Source organism: Populus euphratica, unplaced genomic scaffold (genome assembly GCF_000495115.2).
Source record: "Populus euphratica unplaced genomic scaffold, PopEup_1.0 scaffold1.1, whole genome shotgun sequence".
Classification (NCBI taxonomy): domain Eukaryota; kingdom Viridiplantae; phylum Streptophyta; class Magnoliopsida; order Malpighiales; family Salicaceae; genus Populus; species Populus euphratica.
Window position 1 is genome coordinate 8083936 of NW_011499845.1, and position 18112 is coordinate 8102047.

Consider the following 18112-nt stretch of genomic DNA (forward strand, 5'->3'; position numbering starts at 1 on the left):
ATCAGTTTCCAGCAGTTGGGTGTAGCACTTTATTTCTTCTTTTCTTATCAACCTGAAGTTGACTCGCGAAAACTATAGAATGGATGGAGTAACCTACATGATGTTCATGTCTTTAATTAATTCTTCCACAAATATTATTAGCTATACGCTATTCCACCGCTGTTATGTTCATTCATTAATTTTGTCTTAAAAATCCTTAAGATAGTGGGGAGACTACTTTATATAAATGTGAATTACACCACATGGCATTTTAAAATTCAATCGTCATTATATTTTAAATGTAAAATGTGCATATAGCTTTGAATATACTAAAAAGATAGCACAGATTAGCTATCTTTGTCTAGCAAGTTAGAATGATTGTATTTAAAAGGTGCCTTCCATATTAAGACAAAAAAAGATTTGAACTTCGGAGGGAGGAAAGGTCGGTTGTGTGGGTGAGTACCTCACAATTGAGAATTTTCATATGGCTACTTGGGTGTCATCGTCACAAGAAGATCTATTAGCTGGTAAAGTTGCTAACGAGGAGCATCTTCATGTTCTTTCTAAGAAGTACAATGATACAGGCTGACTGAAATTTTTGATATCTTTAGTCCATTTCAGGAAGCACATATCCATGATATGTAGAAAATATGGCAAGTATTTGAAAACAATTCCAAGCCATTCTGCTGGTCCCGAAATCGGAACTTCTAGATTGTAGGCATTTATTATTGCTTGAAATGTTATTTCACTCGAGGGAAATTTTAAGCTTAGCGCATTAACAGCACCCCAAAAGTCGCAGAGTGTAGTCAACTATATTTCCCAGCCATGAACATATAGCATCATGCAGAAACGGAAAATTCAGGCAACGTAATCGTAACTTGAAGGAAATGCACAGGTTATTATCATATTGACCAGAGGGCCTGTGACAGATTGCACGGGCTCTTCTCGCTAAATATAGTATTTCGAAGCATTTATGACGTTCTTAATTATTGGAAACGAGTGCAATTACAAATAAAACCTCACAAGTTTGGAGGCTGGTGAAACATTGCCATCATTTAGCAACGATAATCACTTTCTAAGGATATTTTATTTGAAAATATATTAAAATAATATTTTTTTATTTTAAAATAATATGTAAACACAAAAAAAAAAAAATTCAAAGCTAAAAAAATTAAAAAGTAAAGTTGAAACGCAATACACAATACCAAACGAGATCATTTAATAACATCTGCCCTGCTCTGCATTTTTCAGTTAAAAGAAAGCAGAAAAATATTACAAGCGAAGCTAAATAAGATGGAACTCTTGCAAGAGTAATAATGAAGGGAAAAGGGGTCACTTATGGATATTTATATTATGGAATTCAGTAAACCTGCAGTGTCAGTGAGCAACCTTCGGACCAGCAGGATGAATCTACTCTCTTAGCCATTTCAAAACAGAATGCAGATTTCTTGGATAAACAATGATTATTTTCCCCTGGATAAGTCCAGTTAGGTTACACCACTGCCAACAACATATGCCATATGCAGACATTTTGGCATGGACAGCAAGCCTCGGGAGATATAGGGACAAGTTGAAGAAGTACCAAAGCATGATCATTCTTCAAACTAATACAAAGGAATCTTAATATTTAGAAAAGAAACCCGTAAAACTCACAATCCCTAGAACACCTATTGCCTACCTACCACAGAATTAGTAAAAGAAGAGAGCGTGAAAATCCTCACAAATCTTACTGCATGCAAGTTTCAGATTTCAATACTTGGAATCATGTTCGATCTTCTTCTCCTCGCTGCTTTATCAAACTCTCACATTTCACAGTAAGCTTCCGAAGTGTAATTATCTAGTTTAAGCACTGCAGGACTCAGAGGAAGCAATGGCATGAACTGATATGCAGTGGATGACACCAGCGATAAAAGCTGGAGAAATTAAGGGGTAACGAAGGCTGTTAAAGCAAACAATGTGTTACATGTTTTTGAATTATTCTACTATGAACACATTAAATCAAAGTGGAAACTACCATAGCTTATGATGCTATGCCATTATTTGATTTTATTGAATATTAAAGAATTGTTTGTTTTTGGATTTTAAAAACTTTTTTAAATTTTTTTTTATTTTTTATTTTAAATTAATATATTTTCAATATTTTTAGATCATTTTGATGCGCTGATATTAAAAATAATTTTTAAAAAATAAAAAAAATATTATTTTCATATATTTCTAAATAAAAATTATTTTTAAAAATAACTATAATTATATTTCTAAACATATTACAAGAGAGATGTTACTCTTTTGTTTTCAACATTTGCAAATTAAATGCAGCTGTGGTTTATAGGCATTGTTTATATAAAAAAAAGTTATAGCAAAAGAAGAAAAACTAATTATTTTTCCACACTTATAATGAATTCCTAACTGAGTATACTACACTAATTACTCAAAATTCTTAATTAGTGGAGATGATAAATTGTTAAAGGGTCCAAATGCAACTTAGTCCTTCAAGAAGACCAATAAACCCATTGCTAAAGAAAAATAACATTTTTCCTACCGATTAACAGAGGATACACAATGTCAGGGTAGAAGTATAAGTTCGTTCCAAACTTCCATTCTATCATGGCACAATAAGTTTTCAGTTATTGAAGCCATCCTCTGATTATTTAAGGAAATTGAAACAGTACATAGTTCAACAATGACATGAGGAAGTAATGTTCTGGCATGATTGTCTTGAGTTTTCATGGGATATTTGAGCGTGTGATAAATATTTTTTAAAGTATTTTTTATTTAAAAATATATTAAAATAATATTTTAATTTTAATTTTTTTTTAATATCAACATATAAAATAATCTAAAAACACTAAAATAAATTTAATTTTTTTTTTAAATTCAAACTCAATTCCAAACAATAACAATTAAGAATGTCTGTGTTTTGTTGTTTTCACTGGGCAATGATTCCAAGGATTACAAGGCTGCCGTTCTCCCACCTAGGTAGCCAATCTTTTTAAAGTGCAAGCGGCGGATTACTTATCTCTGCATGGAAGAGGCACCAAGGGGGTCGCAGAAATCTTAAACGAATTGAATGTATGGCGTTCATTATCCGGCCTGAGAATTGAGTTTGATGCACTTGATTAAATCAATTTATATATTTAGAATCTGTTTAAAGATTTCGATTTAAATTTTAAATGGAGTTTAATTAATAAGAAAAATCAAAATGAAATTAGACGAAAAACCCTCTAATTTGTTTTGAAAACTCATCAATCCCGTTAACATTAAAAATTATTTAAAAAAATATATCATCTATTTATTTCCCTCTAAAAACCCTAACTAGTATTTTTTCTTTCCACACTCTTTTCTCATGTCTTCTTCTTAAAAAAAGAAAGAAAAGCTTTGGTTTAAGAATACCTGAAGTCTATAATTTAAGAAGGCAGGCCTCTCGAGCGCCAGCGACTGTTCCTGAGTAAACACTGCAAATCCCATGAAAGACTAGGTATAGGTTGGCAGATTATTTACATTTTTGTTTTTGCATTTTAAAACTTTTTAAATTTTTTTTTTCATTTTAAATTAATATTTTCATATCATTTTGATAGATCAATATTAAAAATAATTTTTTTTAAAAAAATAACAGCTGTTAAATACTTTATATAGGTGCATGTAAAGACAAATTTCTATAAAATTGTATCCCCAAGTTGTGTCGGGTAAGGAGCACATCAATTATTGGCATCAAATTGCAGGAAAAATCCATCGGTCTGTAAAACCATAAGTCTGCTATTCAATTTTGATACAGATTAACCAGTGTTCGATGTCACAAGAGACCAAATCAACTGGGGACAAGTTTTGGTATGGGCATGTCATTTGTTGGATCTATATGATGAATCAAAAGAAAGAAAATAACTATGGATCCCACAAAATCATTTATTCACTTAAAATCTCATAAATGTTGCCGATTCATTGAGTGAGTGGGGAGGAGAAGTTTTTTTGGATTTTATGTTGTTTGTTTTTAAAAGTTCACGTGTTGGAAGGAAGGAGAAGGCAAATAAATGCATTGCACTCAACAAAAATGAGAGATAGCGGGAACTTTTTTAATAGTGTTTTATGAAATTAAAAAATAATAATTTTTTAATGTTGCTCCCCCACGTTTATGCCGCTAATTACCCGTATACAAAACAATCAACTTCGTGGATAAACCAAAAAAATATACATCTACTATTTAACAATGATCGAATTGTAATTTCTCACTGCAATGTGAATCCAAAGGCATTATTTTTCAGGAATGAAAAATGAGATCTTTAACATTTCTATAGGTACAATTAAATCCATTGCGGTCCAAAGAACTCTCGTCAAAATCCCTACACTATGTGGAGATTCGATCCATTCGCCTCAGAGGAAAGGGAATAGCCCTTTCTTTTCTCTTTTTTAAGTATCTTTTTATTGTATATATTGTATTTTCATAATGGTTTATTTTAAACTCTATATTGTATTTTTCTTTAAAATATTTTTAAAAAAATTATTTTTAATATTAACGTATCAAAACAATTTTAACCAACTAATTTTGTGCGTTGAAATGAAAAAACTTCCCCCTGCCATTGTGTAATCAATAAATTACTTTTTTAACCACTTAGCTGATACTTGATATATATATTACAAGGAAACTGCTCGAATTTGAGATCATAATTTTGGGAGAAGAGGTTAGGAGGACATAACTGTCATTAGGCTACAACCTAGCTAATAGGCAATGTTTATAGGTCAAGAACAGGGGAACAGGATGAAGATGGATTAAAAACGTCACTGTAAATTTTCAAAAGAAAAGAACTGTTGCTAGTGAATAGATGAAATCCTGTTTTGGGTGTTAGCCGATTTTTAACGTTTAGGGGATTATGATTTTGCACCATCCACGGTGGTTGGAGTTTAGGTGCATCTCAAACGCTAGGTAAAACGTGTCAAGAGCACAATGGATCTTTCCTATTTTCGTGCACAGAGAAGATTTGTGTATACCCCAGCCAGATCATAATCTAGCCACGGAAATACTGCGATAATATTACGAGAGAGGTTGGTGTGTGTCCTTCTGAGATCGATGGGGTATTTACTTGATCACTGTGTTGCTTGTAATGCTTGATGCTGGTCTTTTCTCCGTAGTGGATGATGATATCTTATAATACAGCATCTGCAGGGAAGAGATTATTTGATTTTGGAGAGTGGCTAATTAAATTGCCGGTTAATATTTCTTTCTTCTTGAACCATTAAATATAAAATTAATGATAGAATTCTTGATACTTTTATCATGCTGTCAAATTTAAAGGTAATAGGTTTAATAGCTTATATATTCATGATTTTTTGGATTGAGATTATAACTAAAATTGAGTATATTGAATTTGATATTTTATAAGATTTATAATAATTTGAATTTAACTTGCGATTAAACTAAAATGTATCGAGTCTAATATTTTATCATACTTATAATGATTTAATGTTTATTTAAAAATATAGTTGTGGTTGTTTTTCATGTTAAAATATATAAAAATAATATTTTTTATTTTTAAAAATTATTTTTAAGATCGGTAAACCAAAACAATAAAAAACATATAAAAAAATTATTTTTTAAAAATACGGTTTGTATTGTATTTCTAAACAGTTTCTTTGTTAAGATGATAACTGATTAAAATGTGTAAAAACTAAGGTTTAATTTAAGTATATTAAATCTAGGGCCTTCCTACAGCTATATTCAATTTAGCTGAAATCTTATTATGGGTTTGGATTGCATAGAAATATGAAGTTGAAAATATTAATTGGTTAGGTACTGAAACAATACTGATTAAGAAAAAAAATAAAATCAACGATCATAGCAAGCGAGGTGAAAGGAAAAGAATAATCCCTTGACAAAATCGTCACCTAAGATATCTTCGATTACCAAATTATGTTTCAATCGACATAGATAAAGAACATTTTAGATGCTCCATGCCACGAAACTTGGATTGCACCCATGTTTACCGGCCAATAACGTAAACCAAGGACAGCAATTCTCTTTCTCAAGAGGGATTACGTGCTTGCTGGTGTCATTAAACACCTTTTGGTGTATATCGTTGACATAGCACAAGACTAGTGGCGTTGGTTCCACTTTTGCCCTGTAAAGTTACAGAGACCTCTTCGATCTTTAATGGGCCCATATAACTTTTCAAACACGGTTCTCTGACTAAACCTTTCTGATACAAACGAATCGGATGCATGAGTGAACGGAGTGGTCTACCAGAACTACTAGGCTGCAATGATTTTGTGGCTGCAGTGAACTGAGGTTGACACGCAAATACCGTTAAAATATTTGTTTTTTAAAAAAATTGTTCTGAAAAAAATTAATATTTTTTAAAATTAATTATTTTTTGGAGTTTTTATATATATAGCAATATAAAAAATTATTTAAAAAAAATTATTTTAATATACTTTTAAATAAAATAAACTTTAAAAAATAACCGAAGTAACAATCAGAATTTACTCAAATATCTACAGTCTCTTGGCCTTCCATTAGGTGCCCTCTTTGCCTTTGGTGTTAGTGTGTCGTGTCAGCTTGTTCTAATCGCTGACATGCAACGAACGCAACCAGATGTACTACGGACTTTGATATTTCAAGGGACCTTGGAACTTTCTATCTTAGAATAGTACTAGCTATTAGACACGTCCTTTTGAACAAGTTAGGTAAATTTTATTTTTAAAAAACGAACATATAATCTTTTTAATGTATTTTTTATATAAAAAATTATAACTATAGAATAAAAATGTACTATATAGAGTTATTTCTGCAAATAAAAAATATATTACAAGATTAAATTGCATATTAATTAATAAATTTAATCTTGCAATATGGATCATGTATTCAATTCAATAATGTTTAATAATTTTTTTAAAATTAATATTTTATTTAATAAAAAATAATTAGAAAAAACATTTAATAAAGTAATTGAATAATTTTTTAAATTAAGCAGGTCTATGCAAAAAAAAATTAATATCATAAAAAACAATTGAAAATTTAATCATAAACCAAGTAAAAATTCAATTGCATTACGTTAAAAAAACATCATAATTTTTTAAAAAAACTTGTTAGAATAAAAAAATAATAAAAACTCAATATTAAAGTATATAATTAGTAAAACTAATAATACAAAAAAAAAAAAATCAATGAACCATAAGAAAAGGACTCGGGATCACACAGGGCTAGCCCAAGTAGCCCATCACTTTTGAGCCTAAAAAAACCCAATCGAGCTAGCCCTCTAGCCTAGGGTCGTGTGCTTAGGCTGTCTTGGTGAATTGAAGTGGTTATAAAATCATAAATTCTCCTAAAAATTAACCCCAACACTCAATAAACTCTGAAATGATTTTAAATAGTAAAAAAACGAATTCAAAAACTCATAAGTAAATAAAAATATAAAAGCTTCCTGCTTGGATCTACCATCCCATGTGATGGGATAGCAAGAAAAAAAATACAGGTAAGACTATTAATGTTGAATATAACTTAACCTTTTCTTTTATTTCTCATACTAAAAAATAAAAAATAAATAAAATACAATTTTAGATCAAAATTAAATATGTAAAAAATTAAAAAATTGAAATTTTATAATTTGTAAGGCAAATAATAGTAAAAATAAAATTAAAAAGAACTGCAAAGTTCTTGGTTCTACCATAAATATTGTTTACATCTAACATATTGTATAATACTTCATAGCAAGCAGTGATCATCGTACGAGAACTCAATAGACAGGTTTGTGATTAAGGAAATTTTGCTATTTTACTTTGCTTCTTGAATTTGGATTTTGTGATCAGCATCCAACTAAATTTATTAATTTAAATGCACTAAATCATTATAAAAATTATGTTTTTGAGATTATTTAAAAAAATATTAAACCTCAATTAACGCTTAGCCGATTCAATAAATCTAAATTGTCATTGTCGAATATAATAAAAAGACAGATATACCCTCATCTTCATTTTTTCAAGATTTTGATTATTTTTTGAATGAATTTTTCCTGTCCATGTACTATTTCATTTAGAAACGACATAGTACTATCCCAGTACCCTAATAACCTCACAATCCACCTTGGAGTCTGGAGATATTGTGAGGTGGTGAAGTTGACGAATCATCTACTCCGACACGCTTTGTACAATGACAGCACATCATTGTTGTCGTTCATGCTCAAAAGTAGTTCATAGCTCGTGGTTTACGAGGAAACAAATAAAAATTGAAAATTGCTTTAAATAGCGAAATAAACATCAAACCTTTTAAAAGCATCCACATGACTGATCTCATATTGGCATGTACATGTTGACTCCATGCCATGATCTCCGACGACAAGACATCGCCCTAAATTAATAACCCAACCAGATAACCCGACGCTGCCTTAGGTGTTAATTAAATATGAGATCTTCAATTGAGAATATATATATATATATATATATATATATAGTGTGACTCAAGATTTATCGTACAATAAAAATAAGGGCTTCCCAAATTGCCAATTACTTGTCTAAGTAATAAAAGGATATTAAGGGGTAGTTTAATTAATTATATTTTGATTTTTTTTTTAATAATTACATATTTGAGTCATTTTAAAATTATTATAGGTTTATATAATTGTGTTTATAACTCGTGAATTCACTATACATTTAAATTAATCTGGACATTTACAATTAAAAAAAAAAAAGAAGAAGGAGGAGGATGTAGGGGTGGAAGGATCTTACAAATAAACACCAAATGACTCAGCGCTAACATGAAACTGTAATCTTTACAGGTAAATGGTACCCGCAACGGAAAAAAAAAAAAAGGTAATATAAACAAATATAAAGCTTCATAAGATATCCATGATGCAAAAATGACCTTTCACCAAAAATTTAAAATCCCAGTTCCCATATTTTCTTCCACAAACAAACCTTCTAGAAAATAGATACAGAAGAAAAACATGGTTGGTCCAGGTTGATGCAAGCTGTTGCAGGATAGAGAAAGTCTAGGTCTTGCAGCCTGTGACGAGATGGAGATCGGAGAACCAAGGCATGCATTTGCATAGAAAGATAGCGTCAACCAGACAGGGCTGTTTTGTTGGGTTCTGTCCTTCAGTCTGACTGTAGTAATTGTTATTTTTTAATATGATTTTTATTTAAAAATATTTTAATATATATTTTTTATTTTTAATACAGCACAAAATGATTGAAAATTATGAAAAAAATTAATTTAAAATATTTTAAAAAAAATTAAAAAAATATTTTGAATGAAAACAAAGAAAAGTCATGGTAGTTGGCTTTTAACCTTGTCCTTCTTATGGACTCACCGAGGCACTAACTGCACTTGTGACTTCCTCTTTTTTTCAGTCACTAAATATTTTTTTTTTTTTCATCTTGTTTTAGTCTCTTTCCTTCACAAAAAAAAAAAATAATAACAATAATATTTCTGCTCTTCAGTTTTTTTCGACTACTATTAATACCGTGGAGAACCAGCAAGGTATACTTCCTTCGTTCTCTCTTATCTGCTTAGAAATTTTGCAGAGCTTTAAGGATATATAGAATGAATGGCCTTACAAGTCTCGAAACAGATTACTTGGAGTTTGTTGAAGTTGATCCTACTGGCAGATATAGAAGAGTAAATATACATTCACGCATACCCTCTTTCTTGCATGTTGTCATCAATATTTGGAGTTTTGAGTCTCACATAAATGTCTTTTCTCTATGCTTTCTGCAGTACAATGAAATTCTTGGCAAAGGAGCTTCAAAGACTGTGTATGGATGTTTTCTTTTTTGGGTTTTAATTTGTGGTTGGTTTTCCATTTAAATGTGAATCCAGTTTTTCTGAACGCGATGGTTTCTATTTTTGTCTATTGCGTTGCAGTTATAAAGCCTTTGATGAGTATGAAGGAATTGAGGTAGCTTGGAATCAGGTGAGGCTCTGTGATTCCCTCCAGAGACCTGAGGATCTTGAGAGGCTTTACTGTGAAATTCACCTACTCAAGACTTTAAACCATGAAAACATCATGAAATTTTATACTTCTTGGGTTGATACTGCTAACAGGAACATCAACTTTGTCACTGAGATGTTCACCTCTGGTACTCTAAGACAGTAAGCACTGTTCAAGTTTCAAGAAATTTAGTCTTTCATTCTTGTTAGTTTGCTTATCCGGGTGATTGAAATTCATTAATTGTTATTCAGTGTGGGCACGTTTCATTCTTTTTTTTTAATTTCATTTTTTTCTGCGCAGGTATAGGCTAAAACACAGGAGAGTAAATATTAGAGCCGTCAAGCATTGGTGTAGGCAGATACTGAAGGGGCTTCTCTATCTTCACAGCCACGACCCCCCTGTTATCCACAGAGATCTCAAGTGTGACAACATTTTTGTTAATGGTAACCAGGGAGAAGTCAAAATTGGTGATCTTGGCCTTGCTGCAATTCTTAAGAAATCCTACGCTGCTCACTGTGTTGGTAAGTTCAATTCTAGGTTTCTCAAATTCCTTCTAAGATCTAATCTCATCCTTTGGTTTTTCAAACTGAACACTTGCATTCGGGCTATGCCTTTTTACACTTTCCCGTGCACACATAACCACTGTTCAATCAGAAATGCTTGCAGACGATTTTTCTAATCCAGAGTGCTTAAATTAAAGTAACTGCTGAAGCTTCTTCAATGTAAGTATATATTTGAGTTTATTTTATTACCCAGGAACACCAGAATTCATGGCTCCAGAGGTGTACGAGGAGGAGTATAATGAATTAGTTGACATCTATTCTTTTGGGATGTGTGTCTTGGAGATGGTCACCTTTGATTATCCATACAGTGAATGCAACCACGCTGGTCAGATTTATAAGAAAGTCGTATCTGTAGGAACTACGAACTCTTCAGTTTTTTTGCTGATCCAATTTATCTTCATTACTTCATTTTACAATTTCTTATTTTCATGTAGGGGAAAAAACCTGATTCTTTGTTCAAAGTAAAAGATCCTGATGTGCGGCAATTTGTTGAGAAATGTCTAGCAACTGTGTCCGCTAGGCTCTCAGCCAGAGAGCTTTTAAATGACCCTTTTCTTCTAATTGATGATTGTGGATTTGATTTGAGACCAATAGATTATGACCAAGGAGACTTGAATGGAGCAGGTCCTCTCGTGACACAACCTCTCTATGGAATTCATTGCAGCAACAGCTCTTTGACCAATGGTTACACTGATTATCTGGGTTATGATCTTGAGAATGAAATAGAATACCATCAACTTGAGCTTGAGACAAGCCCAATTGATCTTTTCATCTGTCAAGAGGATGAACATTTGGGAAATGTTGACATTGCAATTAAAGGGAGGTGGAGAGAGGATGATGGCATCTTCTTGAGGCTCAGGGTTGCAGATAAGGAAGGTAAGAGAAATTTCAAATTTCTAGACCATTATTGTGTTTTGACATAGATGTTGACTGAATAATGCAGCATAAAAATCATACTGACACTGTAACTTCTCTAAGCAGGCCACATACGAAACATCTACTTTCCATTTGACATTGAGACTGATACTGGATTTAGTGTTGCGACTGAAATGTTCGATGAGCTTGGTATTACAGACCAAGATGTTTTGAAGATAGCAGACATGATCGATGGTGAAATCTCAACCCTAGTACCGGAATGGAAGAGGGGGCTGGGAATACAGCAAAGTCCACAGTGCACAGATGCAAGTTTTTGTCAGAATTGTGCTTCACATGGTAACCTCCTGGATTATTTTTCATCAAACAGTTCAGGCACCAGGAACCTGGAAGTCCTTCCGTGTTCTAAACATGGATGTGCAGCTGTGCACGGGCGGTTCGAGGAAATCACATATCAAGTCAAAGGCCCTGAGCAAAGTACCATTACTGATTGTGCCCCTGTTTCACCAAGCCAATCTACAACAATCAATTGTACTGACATTTGGGCTCAGCGAAATGCACCCAATTCACAAGGATCTAGAGAGATTCATTGTGGGCAGGGTCACATCGCGACAAACCACACAATCTTTGAGGAGCAAGAAAGAATAGTAAACATGGACACTCATAGAGAATCCAGCGCAAGAAAATCTACCTGCGAGAATCCTTCAGCATTTAGCACCGCTTACTGGGATGATTATGAGAACGAAATTAGGCAAGAATTAAGATGGCTTAAAGCCAAGTATCAGATGCAGTTAAGGGAGCTCAAAGACCAACAGTTGGGAGTCAAATCAAAAACCTCAAGCCTGAGTCCTAATTCACATAACATGGAGCACCAGAAAGGTAACGTGCTTTCTCTGCCTTTGATGTTGCCTAAAGAAAAGAGAGGAAGCAATGAAGCTGCCCTGAAGTTTCTTTCCTCTGCCAAGAATTTCACTTCTTATTTTCCTACAGATGCTGATGAAAGATGTGCTGACTCAGCAAATACAGAGGTCCAAAATTGTGAGGAAATCAACAAGGCGTTCAGCCCCGAGCAAATGATCACGGCTAAGAATTTCTATGCGGGAGCTTTGCTTCCACATACCCTTCACAGGGCAACTTCCCTTCCTGTTGATGCTGTAGATGTCTAAATATATTTTTGTGATTTTCCTAACGAACCGGTAAAGATGAATTTAAATAAATATTACGGTTATGAATTGAAATATCAATTAAAATTTTATTGAAGTTCCCAACCATAACATCCAAAAACGTGCAAGTTCACCAAAACTTTTAATCTCTCTATTATTTCACTATTTATTTGTATTTTACATGCCAATTGCCCACCTCTGAACTCTAAGCCTGAAGTCTTGAATTCCCAGAAGTTCATGATTCATTTTAATGAAATCATATTGTGCCCCCTGCCTCTACTTTTCTCTCACATAGTCAGATCCGTGTAGGATAGATTGACTCACGGAGCAAACTGAAGTGGAATGGTCCCATGCAATTTGAGCGTTCATATACCTCCTACCTAGTAGCAGGCATATGCTTCCAGCGTGATGTACTGGGTGATCACAAGTTGTCAACTTGAGCGGGACATATCTGAAGGATGTGTGACTGATGCAATACAGCACTATTCCAATGGGCAAATATGCCTGCCTCATGTCATTATTGCGACCTGCAAATACCTTGCCTCAGTGCCAGCGTGTGGAAGAAAGCAAAAGAAAAACTACCATGCTGTGGTTTTACTCCGTTAGTTTTAGTCCTCTTCACGTCAGTTAGTTGATAATGTAAAAGTCGTCAAACTTTTGATCTTCTTCTAATTACGTGCCGATCCTTTGATTTCAAGCAGTTGAGTGTGACGACCCTCAACCCTCTAACCTCCTGCATACGATAACGCACCAGTATTCTTACATTTTTACGATACAATTACTTAAAGTGCATGCGAAAAATTGTAGAATGCTCATAAATACATGAAATGTCCTTTTTTTGTCATCGGGGGGTTTTCTTTTCGTGGCATTGAAAGTGTTTTCGTGGTTTAGAAAACAGTAAGAGCATTGTTGAATTTTCAAGTCGAGGCTAAGATAACACAAGTAGATCGGTTATTATAAATTGAAGGATTGGGACTAAATTACAACGAATTATGAGTTTGAGGGCTTGTATCACAGTATTAGCAACATCATTGATAGTAAAAGGACAGATGGAGCTAACGCAGGAAATCAGAGTCATTTTCCCCCTTCTATAAAGTAGCTAATGATGTAGGAATCCATTCGAAAGAAAAGAAAATTCCATCCTAAAAAAAGTATGAACTTTGAACTTTCGCTTTTGGAAACTTGTAGATTTGTGTCATGGCGGCATTCCAAGCATGGAAAAACTTGAGCAGTAGAAAAGTTATCCAGCGCGGACACAGCTTTCTTTATGACTTCTCATTATTGATCTTTTTTAAAAGCTAGCGCCCTCCCCACCTAACTTTTCCATGTAGAATTCAATGTAGGATGTTTTTTTAAAAAAAATATATATTAAAATAATTTTTTTATATATTAAAATTTATTTTTAATATTAATAAATTAAAATAATTTAAAAATGCTAAAAAAATTAATTTAAAAAATTAATTTTTTTAAAATATTGTTAAAACACAGAACAAATATAATTAATGCCGCATCCCATCCCCCCACTTTCTCACTTATGGCTCTATGACTTCTTGCTGGGTTTACATGGGGCTGTATGACTACGAAGCCTATAACGTGCCCAATAGTCGCCCATTAATTGGAACCTGCTACCCATAAATGTAAATATCTGTCCTTCAGAGCACGTACCATAGTTGTCATCTGTGGAAATTGGAGGCTTCACATATCCACCTAGTTTACAGAAACCAAACTTGCAGCTCGATTTCGGTACTCTTAGCTTGAGAATATCAGACACTATTTATCTAGGATGAAATATCTCTACCGAGGGATATGGCATGGAGTTGCAACCGTGGCTTGTACTGGGCACACTTCTCGTTTTCAAGTTTGATTGCTGAAATTATTCTTCTCTAGTGAATAAGCTACATGATTATTTTACACCTTATTCTCTGTTATCTTTATCTGAATATAATACTACGTACCCCTGCAAATAGCTTTTAATCAGGACTCTCGATTTCAGAAATTAGAGCTTAAAAACAAATATTTTTAAGAAATTCCTGCTCAGACAAGGTATTATTCTCTGCCTGCGGAGTCCATAGCACCTCGACAGCCCATATAGAACAATGGTAACGTATATAGATACAAGGTAAACATAGTGGACAATACAATATTTAGGATGTCATTATTGTTACCTCGAGTTCTTGTGCATCGACGTTCAAAGATCGCAAGGCACCTTTGATTTCCTCTGTGAATGAAGATAGGTAGTTTAAAAGTGAAGAGTCAAGGTAACAAAACTTGGCTACATATATGGCACCGAACTGTTAGTGGGATACATGTGAAATTAAACGGGATGGTCGAATCAAGTTACAAGAACAAAAACTATCATCCGAATATCATCCTTTGTTATCAGATTAATTTCTCATGTTTGCCCGAAAAGTACCTGAAGTTCAAAACTATGAATATGATACAAACATGCCCCGTGTAGAGCTTGTTTATTTGGAAAATAGCAAATCAAATGGTAAGCCTACAACAAATTTCCTAACTGTCGTCTTATTCGCAGAAATTGTGTCTAAATGAGGTAAGAAGACTTTACAGGCAGATATATACAGAGTGAAGTTTCTTAGCACGTAGAGGTGTCAAACATATCCTAGAACATATTGTAATCAATCCTATAAGTGGAGGAGACTCTTGACATAACGAAAACATCTTCCTACTTGCAGTGCATTGCGTTCCCAAACTAAAAATTGCCTTTCATCAAAGTTTCGAACAGATGCCTTCATCAGGTCATAAAATCCGGCCTCAAACGTGGGTACTTTTGGAGAAATCCCTGCTCAGACAATGTTTCATTTTCAGCCTGCGGAATCCAGAGCACCTCTACAGCCTATCACTATTGAAAAATAAGCCTTTTGGCATCTAACTAGTACTCTGTTGTTGATAAATTTCAACAACAAAATTAGTAAAAAATAAGTTTATTAGAAACTAATTAGTCCGTTATAGATAATATTAAAATTTATTATTGATAAAATTTGGCCACAAAATTAGCAGCAAATAATTTTAAATTCAAATAATAAATGCTAATTTTTTAGTAATGGTTTATCAGTTACTGATTTGTTTAGTAATCAATTATTCGTTGCTACAATTTTGTTGTTGAATATGTAAATTAGCAATGAATATTTTGTTGTTAATCTGTTAATGATTAAATATTCTTATCCAGTTTAATTTCAATTTCAAAAATTTAAAATTGATTACGCCAAAATTAAATCTAATATATAAAAAAGTTAAAATATTAATATTTTTATTAACCCAAAATCAAACTCATATTCCCACAATCTGTCATCTTTTGTATTTTTGCTGCCTGTGTTCTTTCTTCGTGTCCGTTTATATCGCAGGGCAGGGCGACACTAGGTTGGTTGAAAAGAGCGGGGCCAACCGAGACCCTTAGAGAAAGCTTTGCTCAATACTAAGGAAATTTTTATTCTTATCTCTCATTGATTTCTATTATAATCCCAAATCAAAATCAAAAACATCCCTAATCTCTCTCTCTCTCTCTAAACTACTTGTACAGAAGAAGTTTGGAAGTGTAAATTAATTGGAGAAGAAGTTAAAAAAATAATAAATTATGTTGTGAAAAATAAAACATGACAAAAATAGATAGAATTGAAAGGGACATCAGGGTTTGGTTTCTTGAAAAGGAACAAAAAGGGAAATAAGGGTTAATTAGGTTTTTGTGGAGAAGCATAGAAAAGGACAGTATTGGGTTCTTTTAGAGAATAGAGAAATTTTGCAACTGTGGGGTTCCTTTTTTTTTTTGAAGAAGTAGAAAAAGGGTCATTATTATTTATTATTATTTTTTATAAAAGTCAAAATTTAATCTTTTTTTTTAACAACAACCATATTAGTTATGGCAAATTCGTTGCTGATTTTTAATATATTAATTTATTTTTTAATATTTGATTTTTCATTGCTAATATTAAAATAATATATATATATATATATATATATAATTTGTTGATAATCTATTGCTAAAATTGTATTTAAATTATTCTGATACTAATCACCCTCTTTTCTAGTAGTATATATAGAATAATAGCAATGTATATCATATATAATGCACATATAGGATAGATAGGAGGCCCAAATTGAAAAGTGTTGTATAATGGATAATATAATATCTAAGGTGTCATTGTTATCACCTCAAGTTCTTGTGCATCAACATTCAAAGATCGCAAGGCGCCTTTGATGTCCTCTGTGCTTTTAATAACAGGAACTCTGTACATATTGTTATTAGTCACTAGGATTGTCACCTGTGAATTGATGTCAGGAGAAAAATATGCAGAATAATAAAAAATACAGATATTTTAAACTTTCAACATATATTTTGCAAGAGGTCAAGTTAACAAATAAGAGCCATCTAAATATAAGAATAAAAAATTATGAGTGGCTTCTGTCCAGCGCACACATCACTTCTTTCTTGGATAACAAATATCCCCTTATTTTTCTCACAACATCATTTTAATTCCATTTGAAGGAGGAAGTAGAAGATTTCACCACAAGAAGATCTACATACATATAGTCTAATAATGTTTATCAATGATAGTTTAGAAAGGAATGATTCAGTAGACATTTTGGAGTATTAAATAATGTTTGGTTTATACATGTTTTTGTTTCACTTGAAGCTACAATGAAGGTTATTTTTAAGTTAACAATATTCGTGATACATAACTTTCTTGATCCATTAAATAACCACTTAAAATAGATTTAGTAACAGTAGAAAAACGAAAGAAAATGAGAGTTTTCCCCTATAGCAGTGTTTAATGATCATATTCCTTTTATAGAATTTGCATCTAAGGGTTTGTTGACCATGTGCTTCTAAAAAAATAAAAACTCTAAGGTTCAGAAGCTTATGTTGCTCTAATCGATCAATCCAAATCCATCCTAGAAAGTATTTAATTGACATGTGGTACTTTGAAAAGGATAAAGTATCACAAACAAATAGTTAGCTTAGCATGTCAAAATAAATAAGGAAAGTAATCGATTTGTCAAAGGAAGTACTTGAAATAGATGAATTCCCTACTATGTAATTTTTTTCAGGAATTCCTTCTCTTTGTATATTGATGTTGTTGAAATTCACCAGTGACCTTGCATCACACTTTTTGTTTTCTTCACTCGAGAGCTGCTTAAACCTCATTAGCAATGCTCCAGTGGTACTATACTTTCCTACCTATTAAAAATTTATGGGGCTCATAAAAACATTCAATCGTTATATGATCTATAAGAAGAAAAGAAGATAAACAAAGACTAGTGGTTAGCCACTGCTTCTATGAATTACTTAAATATAAGGCAATGACTATTTCATAGGTATGCAGTAAATAAAGGGGCCGAAATCAATTATTGGATAAAATAGGTTTGACACACAAATAAAAAGCCAAAGATCATGTATTCTGGATATCATAGAAGCGTCGACATTATTTCTGAATCCATAGTTGAAAAAGAGACACGACATTAGTTGAATGTCATGGAGTCAAAAACAAATCATAAATATAATATTCCAAAAAAGATACCAGGAAGTCCTGATAACTCACTTGTCAAATGCGGTGTCGTCCCCTCGCTGTAAAAGTGTTTGTAGTTTCAGAAATTTCATTGAGCT

The 18112-nt window shown here is 32.6% G+C and overlaps 1 protein-coding gene across 4 annotated transcripts; it reads left to right on the plus strand.

Moving 5' to 3' along the window:
* The first annotated feature begins 9318 nt into the window (after nucleotides 1–9318).
* LOC105127027 (probable serine/threonine-protein kinase WNK9) lies at nucleotides 9319–12516 on the plus strand. 4 transcript variants are annotated; one of them, XM_011028135.1, is made up of 8 exons: nucleotides 9325–9580; nucleotides 9680–9717; nucleotides 9827–10054; nucleotides 10194–10414; nucleotides 10650–10807; nucleotides 10891–11332; nucleotides 11438–12208; nucleotides 12320–12516. In XM_011028135.1, the coding sequence occupies exons 1-8, from the start codon at nucleotides 9506–9508 to the stop codon at nucleotides 12493–12495; spliced, it is 2109 nt and encodes a 702-aa protein (XP_011026437.1). In that variant the 5' UTR covers nucleotides 9325–9505; the 3' UTR covers nucleotides 12496–12516. The 4 variants fall into 4 exon arrangements, with proteins under 4 accessions (XP_011026430.1, XP_011026421.1, XP_011026437.1 ...); XM_011028128.1 differs by having other exon boundaries at nucleotides 9319–9580; nucleotides 10659–10807; nucleotides 11438–12516; XM_011028119.1 differs by having other exon boundaries at nucleotides 9321–9580; nucleotides 11438–12516.
* Nucleotides 12517–18112: the final 5596 nt, after the last annotated feature.

Bases quoted from the DNA above. Each gene is read 5' to 3' on its own strand.
- LOC105127027 (XM_011028119.1), top strand. From the start codon at position 9,506: ATGAATGGCCTTACAAGTCTCGAAACAGATTACTTGGAGTTTGTTGAA. The intron at 9,581-9,679 runs GTAAATATACAT...TGCTTTCTGCAG, and splicing joins CTACTGGCAGATATAGAAGA to TACAATGAAATTCTTGGCAA. The intron at 10,808-10,890 runs GTAGGAACTACG...ATTTTCATGTAG, and splicing joins TTTATAAGAAAGTCGTATCT to GGGAAAAAACCTGATTCTTT.